The sequence below is a fragment of the Tribolium castaneum genome, chromosome 5 (assembly GCF_031307605.1).
Source record: "Tribolium castaneum strain GA2 chromosome 5, icTriCast1.1, whole genome shotgun sequence".
NCBI classification, from domain to species: domain Eukaryota; kingdom Metazoa; phylum Arthropoda; class Insecta; order Coleoptera; family Tenebrionidae; genus Tribolium; species Tribolium castaneum.
The window spans coordinates 9,124,691-9,148,768 of NC_087398.1; the positions used below are offsets into that span (position 1 = coordinate 9,124,691).

The 24,078-nt window shown below is 35.3% G+C and overlaps 1 protein-coding gene across 36 annotated transcripts in view; it reads right to left on the bottom strand.

Moving 5' to 3' along the window:
- The window catches only part of LOC660769 (basement membrane-specific heparan sulfate proteoglycan core protein), a 122,952-nt gene that overhangs the window by 21,646 nt on the left and 77,228 nt on the right, over positions 1-24,078 (bottom strand). For 11 of the 36 annotated variants that reach the window (XR_010334234.1, XR_010334230.1, XR_010334229.1 and 8 more), the window contains 13 exons: positions 7,478-7,597; positions 7,103-7,213; positions 6,672-6,791; positions 6,130-6,261; positions 5,901-6,014; positions 5,033-5,182; positions 4,073-4,198; positions 3,673-3,888; positions 3,299-3,442; positions 2,344-2,457; positions 2,028-2,264; positions 261-539; positions 48-188 (listed from right to left, as the gene is read on the bottom strand). Coding sequence is in view for 1 of the 36 variants with exons in the window: in XM_064356769.1 (XP_064212839.1) it covers positions 48-188; positions 261-539; positions 2,028-2,264; positions 2,344-2,457; positions 3,299-3,442; positions 3,673-3,888; positions 4,073-4,198; positions 5,033-5,182; positions 5,901-6,014; positions 6,130-6,261; positions 6,672-6,791; positions 7,103-7,213; positions 7,478-7,597 (2,004 nt within the window). In the remaining 35 variants the exon portion in view is untranslated. Of the gene's footprint in view, positions 1-47; positions 189-260; positions 540-2,027; positions 2,265-2,343; positions 2,458-3,298; positions 3,443-3,672; positions 3,889-4,072; positions 4,199-5,032; positions 5,183-5,480; positions 5,631-5,900; positions 6,015-6,129; positions 6,262-6,671; positions 6,792-7,102; positions 7,214-7,477; positions 7,598-24,078 lie in introns of all 36 variants that reach the window. The other 25 variants (XR_010334240.1, XR_010334238.1, XR_010334247.1 and 22 more) reach the window with 20 other exon arrangements.

Here is a 24,078-nt window from a genome sequence, read left to right on the forward strand (position 1 = left end):
AATAATAATCATGGTCAGTCGCATAATTTAACTTGCGACCGACTTACGATAGCGCGTTGGACAATCTAGCTCATCGCTAGAATCTCTCGGACAATCCACCTTTCCGTCACATCGCAATTCCTCTCGGATGCAAGGGCCGTTTTCGCACCGAAATTGGCCGCGTGAGCAAGCCCCTTCGCGCTTGGGTTCTAGAGGTGGTTACAACATCAAGGGAAACACACAGACATTTAGGACAATCACAAAATCGGTAAGACACTTACGACAGTTGGTTTCGTCGGACATGTCGTTGCAATCGACTCTGCCGTCGCAAAATTGGGAATGAAGAATGCATCTGTCCCCACTGTGGCATGGCTGAGTGCCTGGCGAACAGGTGATTTGGGGCGGTCTCGGTGGCAGTGGTTGTTCTGTTACAAATGGCGGTGGTTGAGTTGGGCAATTAAACTCATCAGAACCGTCACTACAGTCATTCCTTCTGTTACAACGTAAATTACCGGCTATGCAAGTTCCATTCGAACACTGGAATTGATCTGTACGGCATTCTACGAGAAGGGAACAAAAAAAAACAAAATAAATATAACACAAAAGAAAAAAACAAATTAAAAAAGCAAATAGTGCAATTAGATCTTGTCTCTTCCGAAAATAAAAAAGGACAATTTCTATGATTAAATGGTGATGGTCTCGTAATTTTTCAGCAAGTAAAAATGAAGTGAAACATGTCACAGAGGCGTTTAGAACGGCCACTATTTTATAATTGATTTATTACTGCAACTCGGCCAAAATGAATACTACAATAAAAATACTTAATTTAAACAGTTTATTTTAAAATTGTAGTTAATAAACTTAGGTAGAAGAACGATTTCGTGTAAAACACAACACGCAAACTTTATTAATGTGCCAAAGAAATAGATATAAATACATAATTATTGTGGTAACTAATAGCGCGGCGATAATTATTTTTTACTGTTAAACAAAAAGTGTAATTAACTGTGAGTTTACAAAATGAATATTTATCAAAACAGTGTAGGGATGTTCATAAACCAAATCACAATTTTTCGTTTCATTTTTGAAAAATTAAACCAAAAACTGATGCGGCATTAAAAATTTCTCGGTGGCATTAACACTAATGGATGGATTAGTATCGGAAATGTGTATAACTGTATACACACACGTAAACACTTACAAAAATGTAGTATTCGACTTTTAACCGAACAAAACTTGGGTGCAATAAACCAACGAGGATTGATAGAGTATTGACACAATAGTTTCGAATGATTATGTAATGTTACCCACAATTATTCAATGAATAAGCTTAACATTTGTTTCATTAGAATTTAACTGTTAAAATGTACAAAAATAATTTCTAGTTTTAAGCATTTATTTTTAATCTTTTAGTGCAAATAAACGTGCACAAATAAAATAACAAAATAAATAAAAACTGTCGTCAGACTGGATTTGCCTGGAGTCCAACTTCTGCCTCTTTGTTGAAAAGAAATAATAGGCAAATTTGAAATTAATAAAAAATCATGAGTATACAAAAATATAAAAAAACACAGACTAAATGTGGGGAACAACCATGCTCGCAAATTGGTAGACTAAATATAAGAATACGTAGCCTATGGGATCAACTGCTAAAATGGGCCAAAATCGAATAAAATGTAACACCGATCTACGGTTCTAAACCAGAAACCTACAAATCACACAATGTCCTACTGTAATACTCTATGACTGCGTTAATACTGCTACAGAACCCTAGTAATATCTGACACCAAATACACCTAAAAACGTCAACAGAAATAGTAAGAAACATGGACAGAGCTCTAACCAAAGCAATTTTGTTCGTCTGAAAAGTCCCGGCAGTCGTAGAAGTTATCGCAGCGAAGGGTGGCGTCAACACAGAGCCCGTCCGAACACTGGAACCAGTCAGGCTCGTGGCATGTCCCTGGCCAAAAGGCCAGAAAACAGATTTGTTTGAGGTAAAAAACAGTTTGGAAAAGAGGAAGTCACAAGTAAACTAAAAACAAACTTACGACATTCTCTTTCGTCCGATCGGTCGGGACACTCGGACACTCCGTCGCAGCGCAGGTAATTGGGGATGCACTCGCCGTTATCGCATTGGAATTCATTAACTGTACATATGCTCGGAGGCGGCGGACAATCAAGCTCGTCACTGCCGTCCCTGCAGTGGCGGACGCCGTCACAAAACGCAGAATTCGGAATGCAAGTGCCGTCACTGCAGCGGAATTCATCTTCTTCATGGCAGTAAGCTGAAAATTTTTACAAATGTTTTGTCTCATTCATTATTTAATGTAACTTAAGTAGCAACATTGTGCAAACGCGACTTACTGGAACTGCATTCCATTTCATCCCGTCCGTTCTTACAGTCCTGATATCCATCGCAACGAAACTCAGAGTTAATGCAAGAAGAATCTCCACAATCGAATTGACTAGGGAGACATCCTACAGTAAAAAATAAAACGTTATTTATCTTAATTCATCTATTAGCAACACAAGCATGAGAAACTTTTAGGTAATATGTAGTTAGTCAAAGTTTAATTTATAGTTACAAGAGGATTAGCTAAGTACTACATACAAAATTTACGTTCACTGACCGAAAATCAATCAAATCAGTCTGTTTACATCGAAAATGTAAACCGGCCTCTTCTATGTTAAAAAATATTGGGTCATTAATACGTAATTCTAATGGCAGGTATCCGATTATACAATTTTTTAATTAACACTTTATACACATAAGAAAGTTAGTGTTTACTTAATCCAAAATGAGGTCTGTTGGTACCTGTGATTATGATTATTTGATAAATTGTTTACTGGCTAGAGGCCAGCATTTTCGATTGTTGCCGATTGTTACTGCCGTAGTTTTAGTTTTCCAACTTTTGTCACAATAAATACATAGAGGGATATAGTCAAATGTATTTATAGCAAATAAAAAGCTACTCGTATTCGTTTTACGCGTGTATGTTGGAAAAAATTCAAATATAATTATTTCCAGGACATCTCTACATGAGAAATATTTATTAGACATAAAGACGTACCTAATGTTACTTGTACAGTCCAGAGTGTCTCAAAAATATTTATTTTTCTAGGATCAAAATAGCTGAGACACCTTGGAACTAGTAAATCCTAATTAATTAAGCATGAGAACTTTTCCAAAGTCATTTGCGGTAGTTATCAAGGTTAGACTAAAAATTACGAACTAAAATATTGTTTAGTAGTAGAAGTTAGTATGTTCAAAAGTAAGGTCAGAATCTACTAAAAGGCCCTTATTAACGCCGAGACATACTCTTATCATCAGGGCCAGGTAGTGGTCCAGTGCAATTCTGTTCGTCGGAACCATCAGGGCAATCAGGATGTGTATCGCAAACACGTCGATTATCTAAGCATACTCCGTTACCACACCGAAACTGGTCTTCTGGACACGTGAAAACTAAACGCAAACGAAATAATTGTAAAACAAGCCTGAATCTAAGTCACACTTTTGCCTTCTACATTCTAAGGGTTAATAGAATCATACGAGAAAATTAAAACAATTCTAACAACCAGAGATAAGAGGGACTAGAAAAGTTCACAACAAAAACATTGAAAGAGAAGGGTAATGGTAGCGAACAAGTGGATGAAGAACCACAGCAAGAGTCAAATCTAAGCAGTCCGACATACCGCAGTTTCGCTCATCGGACCCGTCAGAGCAATGTATTGTACCGTCACAACGCAAATGTTCAGCGATACAGCCCCCGCCTTGACAAGGGAACTGATCAGGTGTGCAAAAACTGCATCCGCTTTCGTCGGAACCATCAGGACAGTCGAACGAACGATCGCACTTTTTCCCACTCACGCATGAACCATCGTTGCACAGAACCTCGTCTGTGGCACAAGCTAAACGAATATTATTACGGTTAAAATGTTACTAAACAGGACCAAGTGTGTGTTAGTCGGTTTGATTTTGTCAGGGGGTTGTGTGGTAATAGAGTTTTGTACATGGAAAAGTATCCACGGCAAAGGGCCCTAGTTAAAACAAACTGGACTTATGTTCTAGGGTTTGATACAGAATGATACCCACCACCAGCGGAATAACAATTTATCTCGTCAGATTTATCTCGACAGTCTGGTATGTCGTCGCATCGGTAGCTTATATCGATACAACGGCCGTCGTTGCAACGAAACTCGCTTGAAGCACATGATGGCTCTGCCACATCGAAAGCAAAGAAGCATGGACAAAAATGTGTTAAAAATTAAATAGTTACTGAAATAAGATTAGTGTGCAATGCACGATGCAAGAAGCGTGGTTGTGGCAGCACAATCGTCTATGTCTCTCTCGGGCTATGTTCTTTGAAACATTATTTATTATTATTATATAATTATTTATAATAATTATAAGGGTGGAATAAAACAAACGATTAAATTTTTGCGGCATGAAATAAAGACGGTACTTTTTGACAAAAGTATTTACGAGCATCAATTTATACTTCTTCGTACCACAATTAAGCTGATAATTAGTTATTTCACATATTTTAAAGCAATTCCAATTATTTTTGAGACAGAAAATCACTTTATTTGCAAATTTTTGTCGAAAAAAAATCACCAGATTATAACATATTCACAACAGGTCGAAGAAATTAAAAAAAACAAACATGAATAAAAATAATAAAGAAAATATAGTCGTAAAGATAAATAAGCACACATTTTCTAAAATCTTATAAATTTACCACGTTATTTAAGCCGATTCATAGCTCATTCCTGAGCGAGAATTTATTTATTTATTTATTTATAATTAAATAATTAAACTCCCAAAATAAGTAAAAAAAATCGCTGGATTAAATCTAAATTACGTTGTTCGAATGAATTCCAAGCGATTAAGCTCCTAACTAATAAACGCACTTTTGACAAAATATTAATCATTACAATTGTCAAATAAATAAATAAATAAATAAGTAAATAAAAGGAAATCTATTATTAAACCGACTTGTACCGAGCCGTAGATATAGACGTTTGTGGTGGTAGGTAGCTCTAGTTAACATACCGGGTGTTACAGGTGTTATGGTTGTTGGGCAACCGTCTTCGTCGTTGCCACTAGGGCAGTCTTTTATACCGTTACATCTTTTGTAGCCCATGATACAAAAACCGGCAGCACACTCAAATGTACCTTCTGGACATTTACTCAGCGGATAACCTAAACGAACGACTTGGAAATGAGTTTTTTTTCAAATTTCAGACGTGCTGTTAGTTAAAATTGTCCACGTAACCGCCTTTAACAATTCCCAAAATAACGACACAATACCCTACAGCCATAACCGGTGCAACAAAATTAGTAAATCTGAGACATCACATTGTTAGAACATGTTTCAAGTGTTAAATGTTTCGTAGTAGTATTGTAAAAATCCAAGAAACAAAAATAGAGATTTTTGACAGAAGATCCCAATTGTATCAGTCACACAGATTGAAGCTTATCCGTGTGAGTGATTTTTTACCTTTGATTACAATTTTTGAGGGGGTCGAACAAAATCTTTCATCGCTATAATCTTCACAGTCTTGAATTCCATCACAATATCTACTATGTTTAATGCACCTACGTTTGTCGTGGCATGGCCAAGTGTTTGGTAAACAGTGCATTGATTTTCCTGCATGCCCCATCCAATTACCAAAAACATGCATAATTATGTGATTAGAATGTGTTTAATGTTGTGTTGTGTGCTTATATTCTAAAACACTTACAACTAGGCATATTGATAAAAATAATAACGACACTCCTAATAACTATGAAAGACAAAAGCCAGATGCGAAAGAAGAAGGGGAAACTTGTAACTAAAAACGACACAACTACAAGAACAGACAATAACAGAAGAGACGAAACTGACGAAGTGAAAACAGGGATAGAAGTGGGTCCTTACCATTGCAATTTTTTTCATCACTACCATCCGGACAATCGTTTTTATAGTCACAATGATGCTGCGCATCAATACAATCACCATTTGCGCATCTGAATTGGTCAGAACGGCATAAAGCTGTGGCATGAGAAAGCATTAGCATGATAAAGCCCACGAGGTGTTTTTGGCTTTGAAGGTCATGTGCGGTTTCATTCAATTACCCACACATGACCCTAAAATTTTGAAAACTAACCGCAAGATAGCTCATCCTCCCCTTGACCACAATCGAATTTCCCGTCGCAGCGTTTCGACAAACTAATGCAAGTACCCTCTTTACATTTAAACTGATCGGAAGTGCAATACTTGTAATCAGGAGTTCCTGGTCCTAAATTTCAATCAATTAGAATAGCCACCAAAAAACGTTGCTTCTTGGCCGGACTTTGTGATGAAGTCAAACCAAGCGAAAGACAACTATGTTATAGGCCCAAGCCAAGGCTCTAATGAGTTTCATGCAACGTCTAAGCTTAAACTCCAAATGAAACACTGTGGCCAAGAATCCGACACCCTTTTGGCACTTCCATGCACTTTTCAGACACACAAAGACACAACTAGGTTTTTGATTAGTAGATTTTTGCGTGTCCAAACGTGTACCGAACGCCAAAAAAGGAGTGGAAATTTTGACTAAACAGTGTTTCAAAGAAGCCAAAACCATCACCTCTACTACCGACACCCTTCTTTAATAGTTTGAGCTTTATCAGTTGCTACTACTTCAAATAAATAAAAGAAATTGCGTACTAGGGCTACTAGGACATCCTATTTCGTCAGATTTGTCCTGACAGTTATGAACTCCGTTACATCGTAGGTGGGGAAGGATACAAACTCCATTGTTGCATTGGAAATCCGTCGGTTTGCACGCTGTAAACAAATACATTTGTACGACAGTTGGGGGGTATTAGTGAGATTGAAGTGTTATTTACAACACCAAAATGGGGAGATCCTTGAACTGGGAGATATTAAGATAAACGTGAGATAAAGTTAAATATGCTTGATGGTATTTCTTCCTTCTGCACTGAGATGATTAATAAGAGGTATAGGTCCACAAACACATGGGGCTAGATTATAGATCAAGGCGCTGGTCAGAAACAAGTCGGAGAGAGCGAAACCAATGGATGGTTATTCGAAGTTAAGACAAGAAAAACGATAAGGTGGTTTCTGGTAACACTTACGACAATTTCGTTCGTCGGACAAATCTTGGCAATCGTACTTTGAATCGCATTTTGCTGATATCGGGATACAAGCTCCATTTTGACAAGTGAATTGGTCAGCACCGCATCGCACTGTGTTGTGTGAACATGCAAAATGTTAACTGTCACAAGTTTGTTCTGTTGTGTAAAAATGTAACGAAGTTATCCTACATACAAGACGCAATCCTAAAGCTACTCGTTCACTAATCGAACAAACACAAACTGATAATCATGCTATAAACCACAGTGGTTGCAATTCAATCAGAACGTTTCAAAAGCACACTTATTTTAAGCTTTATGTGCAGCCAGTAAAGCTCAGGCATGCACAGTGCTAAAAACGCAAAACATAGAGCATACCGGAGCAGTCGGTTTCGTCTTCGTTATTGGGACAATTCCTGTTGCCATCGCAGCGTTGTTGCAACGGGATGCATTGGCTGGAACCATGGCAGAGGAACTCATCGTGTCTGCACTGGGCCTCTGCAATAAACAAGTTGCTATTATTAAAGTTTGAACGTTTTGTGCCGCCACTAATTCAAGTTGTGCCTAGCACCGAGTTATACTCCGGAAGGTCGGGTCTATTTATTAGACTAATATACATGAAAGTATTCTTGATGAATTGAATTCACAATACGTGCTTTCTTGGCGGAATGTTTGGCGTGAAAAGCGGCGATTAGCCGCAGTAATTGAAATTTATTAGAGTTAATAACTTAGATCCTTTATTAATTCGATTTGACTACTCATAATCCCGATGCACAATCAGGTTAAATTTAAAAAATCTTCTCTATAGACGTAGGTTCTGAAATTCTAAACCAAAGCGAAATCAATTTTCACGGGTTCCCGCAGAATGGAACGAAAACTATACTACTTTTACGTGTTCTCCATTATTTAACAGACAGGAAAAAACATCCTTTAACACCAATCTTTAATTACAGGCGTTAATAGGATGCATTCGAAGCAAACAACAACAGTTTTTATATGGTAGGAATATTTTCAAGTGTTTTAGAAAAATTTGCCATCAAGGATTTAAAAAGCTCTTGTCTATGGTAAATTTCATTTCTGATATTCTAAACCGAATCGAAATCAATTTTCAGGGGTTCTTGTAGGATCGGGGTCTGCTATTGTCGAATATTCCGCCTCTTCACGTGGGGCGGTGTAGGATGTCACAAAGCCCTACTCCAGCAGAATTTGCCGTGATATTGCATCTAGTAACGCGATATAGCTGTTTGCCTTTTGTAGTCATCTTACTATAGGTACTTCTGGATAACATGAAGTCAGTTTGAGATTTTCGAATCGTGTGCGGTAAAACTCAAGAGCGTTTAGTCAAGATGAACAATTTAAATAATGCCTTTGTAAACACAGGAGCATCCATAAAACATCCAGAATTAATAACTGGAAAACGATCGCTTCCTAACAACGAACACATGTTCCCATAAAACTTAATTTTAGTTGACAGGAACGCATTTGACCTCATTCCGAATTCTGCATGACTAATAATTATTTTCAAACTATTATTAACGATTATGTCACGAAGTGTCCATAAACACGAATTGATTATGCAAATGGAGGCGATGAAAAATAATATTTTCAAATTTTCCGCGAATTTAATTTGATTAAGTCAACGGAAAGCTTTTAATTTTGTCTTAATCTTGTACCGATTCAAACTTAATATTCTTCCCCATTTCACTTCCCGCACAGTTAACATTGTCGCCTGAATTATGAAGTGGCTGCTCCGTCTTTCTGTTTTGAAAAGAGACAAAGCACAACTTCAAGTTTCTAATATTTATGGGAGTTTGTAACGATTTCCCTCCAACTTTAATCAACCCATTTTCCCCATTTACTTCGTTTACTATTTATTCCATAAACGCCTCTTATTGTAAATCAGTTGTCATTTGTTTACCGGAACATGACGAGTTAAGCTCATCTCCGTTTGACAAATTAATATGTTTCAAGTTAAGCTTCAGTGTGTTTCGATGACAAACAGTGCGCAATTTAAACGTGTAATTATGCGAAGCTAAAGCTTTGTTCGTTCTGACCAAACAATAATTTTACAAAAATAAAATTTCAGCGGCGATTGGAACTAACTCATTGCTCGTGTTACAATTCTGTTGTTTGAAAACTACTTTCCCCTAAATATTTCATTTTAGACAGTTGGAGTCGGTTTTCATTTTAGATTTATTTAGTATTGCATTGTACGAGTATTAAAATATTTCGAAATTAAAAATTCCTGCCGGAAATAAATCAAATGCATCAATAATAGCAGTGATTTATATTTTCATTCATTATTATTTTTTTGAAGTAACATCATATTTGAATGATTTCGTTCATATAACAAAAAAGAAAAACTACGATAGACTTTATTATGCTGAATTATTGTTTATACCGCAACAAATGATTGACAACTGAAATACCTCTCGATAATAATCATAATAATAATTTTAGATATAAAAATATAAAACAAAATATTTTCAGACTTGATTCGCCTATTGAATTGCTCTGGGACTTTAATTATGCTTAGTGCCTCCGCAGGTTTACTGTGATAGTTCGTTAGAAGAAAAATGCAATCCTCATTACGGACAATAATTACTAGACGTTGAAATGCGCGTTCGGATTTAGATTTCGCTAAACCTGATTAACCTCACCACAGGAAAGATTTTCCTTCCGCCTCTCTAACAATCAAATAAACTAGAAAAAAATTCATTTCAAAGCGCTCATCCATTAATGTGATTGTTGACTTCAAAAGCTGAATATTTGTTTTTACTCCAAGAGAGCAAAGTGCTTTGAATTTTTTGATGCGGTCAAAATCCTTTAAACTCCACATACTAGAGCAGGTATTTAAAAGAGCTAAAACAGCTCAAGATATAGTGATACATTTAACAGACGAAGCTTTTTAGAGAATAATACGAAACATTTCGATTTCGACATGATACTGAGGTGACAAAAAACAGTATTTGTATAAACTTGCACCTGTTATTGGAATCCTGAAGAAGTCGGTAATTAATGTTTACTACATGGGTGTTTAATAAATTACACGTTTAATATTCCCAATAATGTATAAATTATTAGAGAAAATACTGATAATTAACAAGACATTAAATGTAAAGGCAATATACGCTCGAATGATTTTTATTAATTAGTTAAAAACCAACTAAGCAGATATGACCTAATAATATTATTGATAAATTTGATCATTTTCTTCACGTTTGAATCTTTTTTCTCATTTTATTTGGAAGAAACCAGAATAATGAAAATAGTAAATAAATAAAATTCGAAAATGTTTTTGTCTCCACCCATCTACGAATAAATCAATTCGCCACCTCCAAAGCACAACAAATCCATTTGGAGCATTTCAGTTACGAACGCAGTCCCATTACATCTCTGCATAATTTTTCCGTTTGAGATATTCTAGTTTCCGACAGCTTGTCTCTCAAATTGAAGGGATCGAGCAGCAGAGCGTTTTAAGGAAACCCGACCTAAGTTCGGGTCGAGGAAATTGCCGTAATTTACATTTCCACTTTACGTGTGCCATTCCATATCATAATAAACCGCCACCTGTTGAATGTTACCCAAAAGTGGGACGGAAAAATGTAATCTGATACGCTTAAGCGCTATATGTGGGGTTCACTGAAGAAAAACATGACAGTGTTTATTCAAAGTCGATCGCAGGATTCCCATTAAAGTGACAAATTGGATCAGATATTTGTTACACGCACTGATTAATTACTACGGAGGTGGCAACAGGTCAAATTCGCTCCTGTAGAAATACTCGTGGGTTGGTCAATTAACACCTGAGCTTTTAGGCAGTTTGAACTAAACGTAACTTTAGTGAGCTAATTTCCATCTAGTTGAGAGGTAGTCATTTTTAAAAATAAAGTTATTTAGCTCATCACCATTCATGAAGTGATCCCTACTGTTACTTAATACGACGTAACAAGGATAAACGAATGATGAATGATTGAAAATTGCTACAAATTGCAAAAATGTAACGTGTTATTATAGTTCCCTATAATTGACTAAAAGTAAAAATAAAATACCATTCTTGAATAATCAATCAACAAGCGCATTTGCAAATTGATTAATAATAATTGGTATTTAATTGGTAGTCGCATCATTATGATCCGCAACCAAACGTGGTTACAACCGCTGCCATTTCGCAATAAACGAGTTTATGCCGTACCTAATACCTTATTACTGTCCAACAACAACTGTGAAATCCGAATGCGATTTGATATTATTTATTAATTATTTTGCTCACGTGTTGCAATTAATTATGAGTTTGTTTGCAAACACGGCTGCCAGGTGTTTCGGAAAAGTGTAACATAGTGAATAGTTGAAGATGGTCAGTTAACTGACTGTTTCATTGATATTCAAATAACCATTTGTGACTCATGTCATTAATTCCACAAGGAGTGTCTTGTGGTAAAATAATCTAACTGATGTTTTACAGTTTAAATTTAGAATATGATGATGAGTTATCCCATGGGCATATATCCTTAAAGAAATTACGAAATTGGTCAAAATTCAAAATAACTAAAAAATCTAAGTTTAATGGCTTCGTCCTGATGATGTCAACGTGGTCAGCGAAACGCGTGACAACGCTACTTAAAAGGTTTGAAGTGTTAGGCAGTGTTATTTGTAGAAACCAGATTAAAATTCAGTCACCCAAACGTTTACAAAATAACAATTTACAGAAAAAGAGAATGACAGATAAAGTAGCATAAATGAAAGGCTACCTAGTAATAATTTACAGAAATCATCTAAAACACTACCTACTTGTCTTCGAAAACGTATAATTAATGTGGGTTGCAATTAGCACTACAAAGTGTCTAATAATGTTATCTGTGTAATATAGACCTTACGGTCTTTTTATGGTAACTTGTTGTCTTAAATAACGTCGTGTAAATTATTACTACCTTGCGTACTAGTTACTTGTTATTAAGTTATTTATCGCGTTCAATTGATGCAATAATTACTATTATTCAATTATCGAGCAGATTTTGTAGAGAACAAAAAATGGAATTCAATAAGTAAGTTTGTAAATGCCTTCAAACATACATCAATTGAAGAAGAAAAGACGGCAATGTCTCGTCTCGAGACAAAAATGAAGAAAATATTTGCAACTCGCTGCTGAAAGAATTTACATAATTTATGTTTGAAGAAGACAATACGTGATTTACAACTCATTCACTAAACGTAACGTATTACCCACAAATCTGAAAGATATAAAACTCTTTAAATTTACAGGTTTTAAGTACAGTTTTACGATTTTTGCACTTCATTTAGGAAATTATTTATGAGTCGTTTTATCTCACTTAGCTTAAAATAATAAATACCCTTCGCTAATTTACTACTAGTGTGAAAGTTACGGCTGAATTATTATTACCCAGGGCGGACTGTGATTTATCATTTTCTTCGAGTTACACCTCTTACAGCACAAATACCCGTAGCATTATTTAAAATAACATTGTTCAGTCGACCATTCGAAGAACTTTGCAACAGTAATCCTAATTAAGAATGAAGAAAAATGTTTTGCGAAAATTCATTTTCAGTTATTCCTCGCCTTTTAATAAAAAGTACAACCAAAATTATTCGTAAAAAAATCGAAATTACTGTTTAACAAAGAGCCAATATACTCGTATATCGTATATTAAAAATTTGATTGTCAAGCTTTATTCACGAGCAAATATTTACGACTCAGCTTTTGAGCAAAAAGAATCACGTTATCTTACAATTGATAATTTAATGCTTCGAGTTTGCAAACGATGAATGCTTCACGTTATCTTTATCAATCTTCCATTCTCTTGTGCTCAACCATAAAACGAATGGAATAATCGCTACATTTACATGTTAAAGTGAGGAGAAAACCTGGCGTTGTCTTTTGTATCCTTCTTATCATTTTTCTCGGTAAGAGTAAAACATTTAAGCTTGCACGGACTCGAACGATACGTAGTTGTGATTGCTAATTTTGTATTAGAACATAAAACAGCGAAAACGTCTTTAATGCTCCTTGCATTAAATTAGTATCTTTAAATAAGCTTGAGTAAAAAAGTTAAAGCATCACAGAAAAACTGAAATCAAACCACTTAATATTTGTATTAATTCGCGTAAAAGAAAATATAAATATATTTGAAAGCGTTCAGGTAAGCAACTGAAAATTTTCGTATTTCTGATTTACGAATAAAACAGATTAAAGCTTCGTTGTCAAATTAGAACAACAAAGTTTGGCTCGGAGTTCTTACCATGTTGTTTGCCCTACTTTGGGTTAACTTCACATTCCCACTGAAGTTATGTGTTTAATAAGTTAATCAAAGTAAAGTATTAAATATTTAATCATCGTAACATTTGTAATGAAAATTTATTTGACTACGTGCAGTACATGATGTACATGTACCTTGTGATGGACAGTTTAATTTAATTTAAAAAGTTTCTCTCTGTACTCTGTAAATATGATTTAGTACATTATTTATCTATTTATTTGATTCCACAAGTTTTTTGGTCCTGAATAAGGCTAATATTTGTTGCAAGTCCTCATGTCCAAATTGAGCTTTCGTTTATTTAATTACTTAAAACTAATTCGAAATTCGGGTTGTTTGACTAAGCCTGAGCTTGATTGTGGAAGCAACCTCCTAAGAGCAAGGAAACCAAAATCGGTTTGAAAAATGTAACGAAGATTATTTTATATTTCACTTCACCAATTAATTGATCTTAAAAAGAAAAAACATTGTTTTCGAGGTTGTTTACGCCTTTACGTGTCAAAATAAATATGTATTATTAGTTATTATTTTTGAAACAAGAATAAATTTTAATTCTGTTTGTACCTAAAGTTTTGTTTTTAAAACTTGTCACGTATTTCCAAAGACCTCACACAGTTTGTAGTTTTGACCAACCTTTCGAGGTTGTCTTCAACAATAACGAGTAATCGACATTTTTAAGATATTTTGAATTATTTTGCGTTAATTTCTCATACTACTTAAATTTTTAAAATATCCTGAAGTACTTTAAAATGAGCTTCGTAAAAAATCATTTGGGGCATAGAGCCCCAGTTCATGTGGGCCTTAGATTATGGGTGATTGAAAATGTTTAAAAATAGACGTGGGCGAATATCAAATCGTTTATTAAACTTGTGTTTGGTAAGCTCAAAGACGCGCTATTTTTACCTCTACAATGTTGCTATAATGTTAAAGTTCTTTTTTAATTGATCGATTACTTCATCGTTTGCTGCGAATGCTCTAAGAAATTTAGTACGCACCAAATAAAGCCATGGATGAAATTTTCTGGATGTAATTAAAACCTCGGAGCCATAAACACCGGAACAGATTGCCATTAAATTGCTTCCATAATTTGTGCCTTCATATCAATCAGCAATTCGTAAATTTTTGATTAGTGGATGTAGATGGCAGAGCTTTATCTCATTCATTTAAATACCTTTTGATGTAGTTTTGGTCTTGCACAACAAACAGCGAATTGAGAGAGCGCAAATAGGTTAGTGTTTGACTCACAAACACTGGCATCATGTACACAAGGTATACAAAGCTAGTGCATATTTTACAACGTTCTACAGCAATAATAAAAGCGTAGTGTTATCGGCGACCTATTTTCTGCAGTTGCGCTAAATTTGGAATACATTTTGATGAATCTGCTCCATTAAAAAATCACGAAATAATACAGCATTGCCGGAAAAATCAAATTTCATTTTAATGATGTAATCGAAACGTTGCATAATTACGATAATTATATCTTTTGGATGTACGTTAATTACGGTTTTTCATACGACTACCAATTAGGGCTCGCATTTTTCTGCTTGATGGATGGATTATTTCATACGAAGGCTCAACATGGAAGTCAATTCGACAAAAATTCACCCCAGCGCTGGCCGAACCAATTATGTTTTTAGTGTTGGTCGTTCTAAACTGTGATAATCCGACTAGCGGCCCTGTTTTTATCTAGTAAATCTTGAGGGATTCGGACGATTACTCGAGACGAAGACTATTACTTTCTTGGACGCTTCACTAATGCACTTTGCATTCGCCTAATCGCGCCACTAAATTACACGCTGTATTTGGCAGAAAGCTGGAAATTAGTATGTCGCGGATAAACTCAAACAACTTGTCATTGTTCAAGATTTAGGGCTTGTTTCGTGATCTGAAGGAGCATCTGATTTGAATAATTTCCGGCTAAATCAAAGCGACAGAAGTAAATAATGAGACAGCAGTGAAGAAATTTTTTACACGAACGTACTGGATGGCCTCAGCGATACCATCGCATTTTATGTCATCTTTATTGAATAAAAAGATCACGAATTTGTAATAAAATATCTATTCGTCACTCGTAAATCGTGGCGAACGATCCGAAACTCTCATCGACTCGATAATTCTCCAGACAATTTTTTCCGAAATGCGGAACTGTGTATAAATAGTCGCGCTTATATTTATCGTTTATGGCTGTTTCAAATCATCGATGCCACTTAGGTCCCGACCTGGAATTTGGATATGTGGGCAGTTTGAGAAGACAACAGCGTTATTGATTCGCCAATCGGGCAATAGAAAATTATTTATTTAAACCTCATTTGGACACATGGTAAATCAACAACGCGACCTCAAGCAAACAATGCCCGTGTGATTGCTGCCCGACGCCAATATTTACAGATTACAAAGCTATTTATTTGTCGTTTCATCACAATTAAATGCGTCTTGACAGTTTTTAAGACGAGGGTGGGATTAAAACATACGTCCTGTTAAAGGTGGTCGCGTTAAACAATCCACTCCAATTGATTTGTTTCATTTGAATGTGTTTTCGTCTAGACTAGACTGTTGGAGCAAGGACAAGTTTACGGGCAAGGTAGACTAGAATATTTGATCAGTTGTGCATAAGTTAAGTCCAGGATCGTGGGTGTGTTATTGTGAAATCACTCGATAATCACGACTATGAACTTGATTCATGACTCTTGTAAGGAGTTTAAAAAAGATACATGCGGTTTGTTCGTTACAAAATCAGTTGACAAGATTAAGTAACGTGTAAATGTTGACAATGCGATAGATAGAGAAATTGGAGTACGTGAATTTAACTTGGACCGAAAACCGAATCTCTTCAGCTTGATCCTCCTCGATGGTTTTTATTACAAGAAGATTTTATAAAAGTGATCTTAGAGAGAATTCAATTTTAAAAATTTAAACTAATTAATCTTAATGCATTTTGCAAATTAATTCTGTTACTGCCTGAATAATAAATTCTTATTCAATTTACCCTCTTTGTATAGTTTAGTTACCTGCAATATTATTTAAAGGGACATTGTTTACTACCAAAACTTATAATTGACCAATAAATTTTAAACACAACAGCGCTATGAAACTGGTCATTATACCGACAAAAAATAAAAATAACATAAAAAAATTATTTATGAGTAGCAATACATTCAAATCCTCAAAACTGTTTTAGTGACAAATACACGATGTTAATTTATTTTATCTGTGGAGGTTTATTATCTTAAACGAGGTTTTAATTGTGTAATGGGTCTAGATCAAGGAAGGAATGTAATTGTTATAATTTCTCAATTTGGAATCAAGTATCTGAAATATGGGAAATTAAAAAATCATTATAAATAATTATGAACAAGCCTAATTAGATAATAGATTGGTGAATCACCGAAAAATGTGAGACATAAGAGACTACAGATTCGTGAAAGATTTTTATTCAGAATTGATTTTCCCCAGAAAATAAATTGATTATGCCAGTGAATTGTATATCTCGTAGCAGGAACAAAGGACAGTAGCATACCGTGTAATTTTCCGGCATGAAATTTTAATTATGGAAAAAGCTTCCGAGCCGTTGATCATAATTGCGGGCAATCAGAGTTGAAATACACATAAAACTAATTGAAAGTAATAAGCACATCGTTCGGACTGTGTGCAGTAGGGGTGGAGCTAAACCACCATTTAAGTAGCGAATTATTTACAGACAACTGTTATTACCTCCAACCGCTGTGGACGATGATGGCGTGTATGAATATTAGTTAATGAGAGGTAATTACTCCCGTAAAATTGATTTCTGTTATTAGGCTACGTGTCTGCTAAATACCTAGCAATTTTCCTTAATACCGTAATTGATAGTACCGTAATAGTCGGCTGGGCAAAATCGTTTTCAGCTTCAAGTCCTGCAAGCATTTTGGTCGTAAAGTTGGTGGCTTTTTGCTTAAAAAGTTTTCTTATATGAATAAAAGTACAAAGAAAGAAATATTTAGTTAATTTTTTTTTTAAATTTCATGTTTTCAAAATAAATGATTTGGGGCCATAGAAAGTTCAAAAAATGCTAATAACAGAATGCAGTTAAATGGTAAACTGGCCCTTAGCATTAAAACGGATTTTACATTTTTTGTCTGTATGATATGGACAGATATTTTAAAGCAGGAAGCAAGTTCCATTTAGTGGTCTTACCTGTCAGTGACTTAAAAATTCTTCGTTGTTTTGTATAAGCTCAAAACTTTTGTTTTAGAGCAAGCGCTTTTAGTTAAAAGCTAAATTAAAATACATATCTTAAAAATTTGCGAACTTTAAGAAACTATCCTGTTACTATTTTACCTAAAATGTGCCGTAAAAAATGTTACAGCAAGTTTGAAATCACTACAGGTAACGTTAAAACGACCGCCACAGAAATATGAACTGACAAGCGAATAAAACTTTAAAGAATCAAATTTCTTTTAAAACCAATTTCCCATAATTACACCTATGACTAACAAATTCCGATAAAAAAAATTCCGTCATTAAGATTGAGTGTATTTTCGAAAATCGAACTTGGGCCGAAGTACGGAGCCCGAGTTCGGGCTAATCGTGCCGTGTAAGCCTTATTTATGGTATTGTCGTGGCATTTATAATGCCTGTTAAAAAAATGACAAGACTTTTCTTGGTAGGGAATGTAAAGGGAATATCGCGCACCGACACGGATCATCATCGTTCATTAGCATAATGGCCGGCTTTCCACAAAACAAATGTCCTGAAACTAATAGTGAACGTTCTGCAGACATAACTAAATTCAAATGCACATTATAAAATCATTGGGTGTATTCACGAATCGTTGGCCGGCTCTTTAACCATCCTATTAGAAAATCGGCTCTTCTTTTAAGATTATCAAAGAGCACGGAATTTCATTACGGATGATCCCGCTTTATTTATTCAACGTAAATTCGGGTTATTTTCGGATGAATATTTTTCCACGGACGTTTCATCGAACTTTTCCCGTTCCGATTTAACAATGTTCAGCGGGACCAAAGGAACAATCATGCAGAGGTGGGCCACGAATCCGTTCCGTTTTAAGCATCGTCGATCAATTGCCCGTTTGTATTGTATCTGTCGGTCGTTTTTTTACGTCTACACAAAAACCTCTTGTAACTTTCCAATATAAGTAATAAATAATGGAGGACTGCGAATTGTAGGCGGGTGGAAACGATGACTGAAGGAAACAGTACGAGAAAGACTGCCGGAAGTCTGCTTTGGCGTTCCGCGGAAGTAGAAGCGAAAAAGCCGCAGGCTCTCCAAACTAATGACTTATTCTTACGAACTCATAAATCTGCCCTGGACAGGTAGTCAAAATGACATATTAATTGTTGGATGAACAATTCCTGCTGATACACATTCTGACATCCCGTAACAAGCTTCCGACAAATGGACTTTTGTTAAATTTTTATTCAAAAGATAAATAAAAAGCAATTATGGCTATGGTCCTTCAGTTTTTCAACGCGCTTGGTCTACTTTAGACTGTTTATTTGAAAAATGCTCCAGAAAATCAAAGCCCATTTTTTAACTGTTTAACGCCGCAGAAGAAATCGACTTAAGCTTACTTTGTAGCACATCGTTATAAAAAAAACAAAAATAATTCAATATAAGCGTCTTTATGTCCTAAAATGCATTAAAAGTTAGCTGACTGATGTCCGTCCAGATTTTTTTTAACAGCTAATCTATCTCATAGAGAAAAGAACATAATCCAGATCTGGAATCATCACAATATACGTCTTTCCAAAAACCAATTGGAAAAATAGTGCGGATTATAATTCGTAAGAAGAAAAAAAGATGATTGCTCGTAGTTACCCGAAAATAAGTAGAACATAAAAAATGCACGCTTGTGCACAGATTGGATTGATAATCAAAGACTAAAGCATCTTCATTAATATTCATATGTGAACATCATTATTCATGAATATTAAACAAAATTTTAGCACCTACAACTTTTTTCAGCTGTTCCAAACGAATTACAAATTTTTATAATTTAAGGATTAATTCAAAGCATAAGTTTATCATATTTTTAAAATAGTTTTATGTCTTATGATAGCAAAAACTTGCAGATCGACATTTCATACAAACCCTTCTATTTACACCAAAGTTACTTTAACTTTTAAATTCACTATTGAAATTGAATTTAAACATAGATAAGGCTGGTAAATCAGTGCAATCTCGGTAAAAAATCTATGTTATGACCAAAGTTCAGTAAGTGAACGTTCCATTAAAATGCAGAATCAAAGTTCAGACTCTCAACAGAAAAGAAGGAAATTAGATTCTAGGAAACATCACGACGTCTAACAATGTTTAGAGTATATATTGAGGTCTTCCATTGGTAAATATGTTCCGGATTTAATTTTCCGAAGCTATGTTTCTTACGTGGATCCAATATTATGAAGCTTCGACTGCAATAGAGAAGCTGAAACGAAGCCGTCTATCGATAAATTAAAAATATTCCCCGATGATAAAAAACAAGCCACTTGTTCGTGTTGTGCTGTAATAAATGTTCACGGAAAAATGAAATGAATGTGGATGAAAAGAGAATTTGAGATCTAAGCTTTGAATTGAAAAAATGCGGTTTTTACTGGAGCTTTGAATACACCGGATTCCGCATATCTCCCATTCTTGCGGCTAATGAAAACTAATTCGGGTTGTTCTGCGGACGTCAAATTTGCTCAAGTGAATGACAAGTTACTCTGCTAGCCGATGTTTGAGCCAAGATAAATCTGTTTGGCACAAAAGGAAAGAAAGATAAAAAATATGCAGCAGAAACCTTTTTCAGCGTTCGCTCCGGCGCCACACGCCAACAAACACAAGAAGTGCTGTAATGTAAAAAGCTAGTTTCCATGGGACAGGTCTACAAGGATAACAGCAGAAAGGAGCGTGCTGAAAGAAGGATGCGAGGAACGAGTGGATCCTCCTCCTGAGGGAATGACGAATGCTAGGCGACAAACTCAATTACAGTAAACCACCGCAAAACCTTTGAACTGACTCGGCCCCGATTCCGTCCCTCTTACGTCCCAAAAGCATTCTGTTTTTCAACTTTCCGTTACTTGTGTTCTGTGTGACAATCGCGAAATATGTTGCACGTCCGGGAAAACTCGATTTGGCTATTTAGCGGCCCTCCGGGTTTTATTAATCCAAGTTAACTAGCCACCGAAATAATTGAAACCTTATAGCTGGAAATTTTCGGTGGGCGCGATTTTTTTCTCAACAAACAAACCGGAGCTAAACCGACTCTCTTTGTAAATTTCATCCGGACTCGTTTCAAATAAATCCGACTATCTCCAGTGTCATTCCATGTCCATTAATTATTTAACTTTAAACCGCTTCTTTCATTATTCACGACGGTCGGAAATAACGAATATTCGAAAATAAATGGGGAATACCTCACTGCAATGTCAACACACCTGTAACTTCGTTTTCAACGCGTAAATATTTTAGGGTTGATTTTAATTTAAAATGTGGACAGATACTGAACTCAACGGTCATTTAAATACATTAATTTCTGATACCACGCTTCACCATTATAATTTTGCGGCTAACGCTTAACGAGTAGGTAACACAGTTTAAAAAAAATCTCTACAACTTTCTTCCTAACATTTTTCCGGTATTTGTAACGTTTTGAAAAATATAGGGCAGAGTGCAAATAGGTAAAAGTTTGATTTTTTTTAAAAACGCTCTATCTGCCTGTATTTTTTGTTTTCTTATGTTAATCGTTATACAAATGCAACAATTTTTCAAATTGCTCGGTAATGGAACAATCTGGCGACATTAACGGAATTGTCGAAGTCGGGAAAATTTTATTTGTACGTCGTTTTGAATCCTAACTTTTAGATATTCGTAATTTTTACCAACATTTAACATTTTAGGAACAGCACATGAATTCTAATAATACTTTCTAAATAATCAAAGATAATTTGTTCGCTCGGTATGTAAAAAAAATACGAAAAACTGAGTTTGCAAATTTAACTTTTTTTCGTTCTGTTTCTGTAATTGCTTAATTAGTAATGATTTGGGTAGAAAAAATTGAGTCAAAGTCTTGAAAGTAATAAACTATTCTCATTTAAGCTTTGAACCCCAATTCACGTGAGCAGAATAGCGAGATCCTTTAAAAAATAAACAGTATGCCGGAAACCACCAACTTATTACCTACACGCTACGCCGGCGACTTGTACTGCTAGAATTTGAGTTTTATTAAAGCATAGGTCAATGAACAAAGAAGAGGTAAGAGCGTCGTTTGTTTATCACTTGTGTATTTTTAATTTTCCGCAACAGTTATTTTCACTAAAACTCGCCCTCTAAACCGTTTAAAAACCAGCAGGAATTAAAAAATGATTGCAGCTTCCTTCCGCGTTGCGTTGTTTCCCGGCGTCAAAAAAGCACTCCCGAAGGATATGAATGCAGATCCTTATCCCGTGTTAAATGAATAGGTATGTCATTACAGTAGACGGTGCATGATAATTCGCGGCAACGCCGACAAATTGCAAAGCTCGCTTTCAGCCGCCACAGTTCAATCACCGAATGGTTTGTGAGTAAGAAATGAATGCGTCATCGAAAGTAATCACCGATTTGTGAAAATCCTAATTTCCGGCGAACTATGGCAGGCGAGCATCACCCGAAATTACATGTTAACTAACTATAGGCTCAAGGTAAACGATTCGATAACAGGCCGTAATCGAAGCTGGAGCTGAAAGCTCCTCGGTTGCGGCCGCATTTCGGGCACTATCTGTTGCTTTAGTATTCAACGCGTGCGGTTTCAGTGATCTCGTCATCCTATCATTGTAAATCGACCGTTGACTACACAGCGGTTACGGCTTCATATAAATCGTGACGTACGATGAATAAACCATCATGTTTGCGGATTTTTACAGCAAATAGATAACATTCTGTCATCCGTCACCGGTAATAAACATATCAAGACCGATAACAATAATTAGCCAAATCAGATTTGACTCTCTTATTGGCAGTATTCTCGGGATTTTGCATTTTTTCCGTTGATGATAACCCTCGGATTGAAGCCCGTTGCATGATAAAAATAAATTGTGTTGGAACTGAATGTTAAAAAAGCTGGCAAATTTTCATTTTGAAAAATAACATTCAAATTTCATAAATAAGTTAAGTTTTAAGGATTCGATTAAACTCCTCTCTGAAACGGAATTTAACACAGCTTGGAATAAATTATGTAGGGGCATATTCTTCGTGCCAAACCTTTGAAGAAGTTTACGCCGAAACCTTACAAGTTACATACTTTGGCGGTCCTATGCGTCATGTTCTAAAGAAAGATTCTGCCACGTTGTCTCTTGGGCCGACACAAAATTTTTTGAACCACCAAATTTAAATTGTTTAAACCTTATTTAATTCCACTACTTGACTTTATTGGCTATTACTTTTGCAAAAGTCCGGTTTAAAAAATCAAATAATACGTTGCGTTAACGATTGTAAAAATAAACAATGAATGATGGTTTTTAAATCTCCATTAATTTTATGACTGATCTTCCGTGCATATAAAAGCGTAGGATTTTTATATTATCATGAGATTCTCAATTTGGATTCAAGGCTGAACGCACGTGGCCGATATGATCTCATTCTTTCATATAACCACTGCAAATAATGATTATAAATAGAACAATGTTGGGAATGTCACCCGGCGTTAATTGCGTCTGCTACAAACATTCGGAAAGGTAAATTGTGAAAAGGGTTCCGTTTTAACTGACAAACTATACGTGAAACTATTCGCTCTGTCGAAATTCAGCAACCAGCTCGGGAAGAAAAATAATTGAGGATCGGTTCCAATTTCATTAAGACTGGGGAGACAGGAAACTGTTGTTTGAATTTAAAAAAATTATGAAAAAAATCACGTTAGAAAAATTAGCATTTCCGGAGAAACCGAAAGACTAATTGCACTCCTCAGCTGGATTCATTATAAATACGTCAAATTCACTATCACGATCAGAAGTAAATTAAACCGGATAATTTGTCAGCCTCGAGGCAAAGCTCGAATTATACGGGGTATTAATGACATTCTGCAGCACCCTGATGGATTTAGAGCTGCGGTGTCGTAAGTGCATTTTTATGAGAGTTTAATAAAAGTGTGTCCGAAATAAGAAAAGTGCCCGTCCTTTCGAGTCGAGTTATTGTGTCTTGGGCTTTTGTTAAAAATAGTCCAATCCGCGGTTTACACTAGGCACCATATATTTTTTTAAACTGTCATTTACGTACAGATTTAATTTTTATGGAGCTATTAAATGAGCTGAACTCGATATTTTATGTGAACATAAAAATTTATTCTTAAATAGTATGTACGTGAAATGAAGATAATTAAATTTGATTTTGTTTCACCAATAAATCAAAATGCAATTTTATTAACTAATTTCAGTTCAGATTAAATTTGCCCGCTGGTGACTCAAATAAAACTCTTCAAAACATTTTTTCGCTGACAGATTTTATGGCAGAATACAGATCAACCGGTTTTATCTCACGCATACTTATTTTAAAAAAGATGAGTCGGTTTAAATGAATAAAAATTTTGATTTTTGTTTTTGTCTTTGGGGCAAGTGTGGAAAACTTTGTTTTCATAAAATTATACAATCTAACGTAGAATCAGTTAACAGGAAAGGTATTCTTGTATTATAAAGTTTTTTTATTATGTGATAAAGTTAGTAAATATACTTCGTGTCCTCTAAGTCCTGCAAT